Genomic DNA, 3,007 nt, shown 5'->3' on the forward strand with positions numbered 1-3,007 from the left:
TTTTTATCAAAGAATGCATGGTCGAAAACAAAACGCAAAAGAGCTGGCACATTTGGAAAGTTGTTTCACGCAAACATGAAAGCTCCATTCCTGTTGCGAGTTATTATTTGCATGTTCTGGGAGGAAGAAGAGCTCGTCACCATTCATACGTAAAAGCTGTTGATTCGAGGAGTGCATTGTCAATCGTGGTAGTGACGCATCTGAAGATGTTGTTAATAAGGACAAAGCCGATATGTATTTTGTTTATGGAACTGCAAATCGAAATAGCTTCAGAGGCTGTACGGAGAACCCAACAGACGGTTGCCCAAGCGTAAAACATTTCAGGGCTCGCACCGACAGTTGTGTGAGATGGGATCCTTTCTTTCAGCCCGTTCACGGACGGACGGAATGGTGGCTGATCAGCCAAGTACACGAGCGGTGGCTAGACAAGGTATCGCAATCCACCACAACATGTTCAACGAGTCCATTGACTGACTCAGAGTGATTATCCTAGTCGTTTCTCCAGAAGAATCCTGATTTTGTTGCAACTTTTATTTTCACGGATGAAGAGAGTTCGTGGGTTCGATCCCCGCCTGCGAAGACTCTCCGTGTAGTCAAATGGTGACTGATACACGTTAAATATGTCGAGTCCTCCATGTTCCCATAACAAATTAAAACCTCTGGGGGTACTGGATTGGAGATCGATCGTTCTCTGGTTCAGGTCAAAACTACGATCTGTGAATGAACGAATGAATGGATGTATGAATGGGTTCGCCCTATAAACGGGTGCGACGAATGGGTGTGGCAGAAGGCGAATTCTTGGCCATAGATGGCGCCACTGGAAAACAAGAACAATCGCACCCCTCTGCCTAAACAGGCATACGAAACCAAACAACATTTTTATATCATTTTAACATTTTGTATAAATATTATCGGGATCCAATCCAAAAGGAAAAAATCTTGAAAGAGAGTATCGTACAATGACATGTCGCTAACTGTGAAGTCACTACCATCAAGATTAAAAAGTGTTCCTATGCTACTTATAAGTTAAAAGACACAAACTCTCAGTAACCGAAACTTTATGCTTAGAATTTTCGCCTCTGAAAATATAAGTTGATAACTTCAGTTTAAAAAATAGTCAGAATTGTATTCCTTTCTGTCCATTTTTTTAAAAAAATTTTTTACATCACGAAAATTAGTTTCAAAAATAATTCTTACTTCCGTTTATGAAACTAGTTAACCCAAAGATATTTTATGGAATGAATATTGCCTTAGAAATGTTTAATATTTTAATTTAGGCACTTTTTAAACAACTTGATATACAAGCTCGTATACTAACAATACCCGCAATTTGAAAAAACATATTAATTGTATGACTCTAATGATATAAAAATGTGAGTAAGTTGTACTTTCTTATCAGTATTTCTCGTGGGTTTTTCAACCCATTTTGTTTACATTTTATCCATACCAATCATGTCTTCTAAGAGGATGTAAAATGTTATGCTTTTTGTGTTAAAATCTTCTATAAAGTATAATAAAATATTTATTGAGAAGTCTTCTTCCCTGTTGGAGAGATATAAGACAAAAACGACAAAAAGAGAATTAAAACGCGAACATCCAAATCTTACATTGTCTTAATTGTTTGGTTCTTCTGCAATTTAACCACAACTAATAAATTTTTGCCTATTGCATCTCAAATATCTACCTATTAAAAACTGAAAAGGTGGACCATCCTTCTTATCAAAATCTTCATTCATTCAATAGTATATAGTGAGAAATGATGGCTCAGGAAATACACTTCACAATGAGGTGAAACAGGTTCGATATCAGAGTGATATCTTTTTATTTGATCACTGTTTTTATACTTACAGGCATTTTTAAAAAAAAAAAAATTTTGAAATGATTTCATGACAAGTTTGCCAGATTACAAAATAGGAAAATAGAAGCGTGAATAGAGGATGGAGGGCGCGTACTCACAGTACAGAATCAAGTTTGATTCAGTAGTTACCGAATCTGGATGTGCGCAAGGTAATAAAATTATACTGGATAATTCGAAGTTTATAACCCATAAGGTGTGGTGGCACAGGGGATAGAACGTTTGCCTCCCAGCGATGGTGGGTAGATACGAATACGCGCATCGACCACAAGTAAAATATCCTCAGGGGTTGGCGGATGGTTTCCGTGGTTTTCCTCTCTATGTAACGCAAATGCGGGTTAGTTACATTGAAAAGTGCTCGACGAAGGTAAATTTCTCACACTACTAGATCCAGGAGTTCCCTTGTCTTCTGGATTGGGTTCAGAATGAGAAGGTTCAACAGGGGTAGTCGTAAACCCAATTCAACGAGGGATATAAAATAAAAAATTAAATAAGTCTATATTTAAGGTGAGTTTAAAGAAGACAATTCCATTCCAGATCCCCCCGGTCCACCCTCCTGTCCGTCGATTACAGACTATGATGGTGTGAGTGTGAGCCTGTCTTGGGATGCACCAGTACAGGATGGAGGTTCCAGAATCCAGGGATACCAGGTTGAGTACTGTGACATGGCCGATGGAAGGTGGAAAGTGGGGAATGAGTATCTGGTGAAAGAAACACACTTCACAGGTACACACACACACAGCATTCCTTTTTTTGATTTTATGTGTTCATCAAATCATGATAACTAAAATGTTGTTGTTGTTACAGTTCCCAATTTGAGTGAGAACCACGACTATCAATTCCGGGTGAAAGCGAAGAACGCAGCTGGACTGGGCGAAGCGAGTCAACCCACTGCTACTTTGAGACTCAAAAAGAAATTCAGTAAGAAACAATTTATTTAATTGTCATTCCACCATTTTCAATCAAAGATATCCAAAGGCCGGTATAGCCTGGTCGGTAGGATGCTGGGCTCATGTCCAAGAGGTCGTGGGTTCGATCCTCGCCGGCCGAAGACTCCCCGTGTAGTAAATGGTGACTGATGCACGTTAAATCTGTCGAGTCTCAAAGTCCTCCATGTTCCCACAACAAATCAATACCTCTGGGGGTACTGAT

General features: G+C 39.1%; 1 protein-coding gene across 1 annotated transcript in view; it reads left to right on the forward strand.

Moving 5' to 3' along the window:
* Nucleotides 1-3,007, forward strand: part of LOC107453633 (twitchin) — a gene marked incomplete in the record, with an annotated part of 247,518 nt that overhangs the window by 234,896 nt on the left and 9,615 nt on the right. The window contains 2 exon segments of the mRNA XM_071179568.1: nt 2,393-2,581; nt 2,663-2,776. Coding sequence (XP_071035669.1) covers nt 2,393-2,581; nt 2,663-2,776 — 303 coding nt within the window.

This window comes from Parasteatoda tepidariorum, chromosome 1, assembly GCF_043381705.1.
Source record: "Parasteatoda tepidariorum isolate YZ-2023 chromosome 1, CAS_Ptep_4.0, whole genome shotgun sequence".
NCBI classification, from domain to species: Eukaryota; Metazoa; Arthropoda; class Arachnida; order Araneae; family Theridiidae; genus Parasteatoda; species Parasteatoda tepidariorum.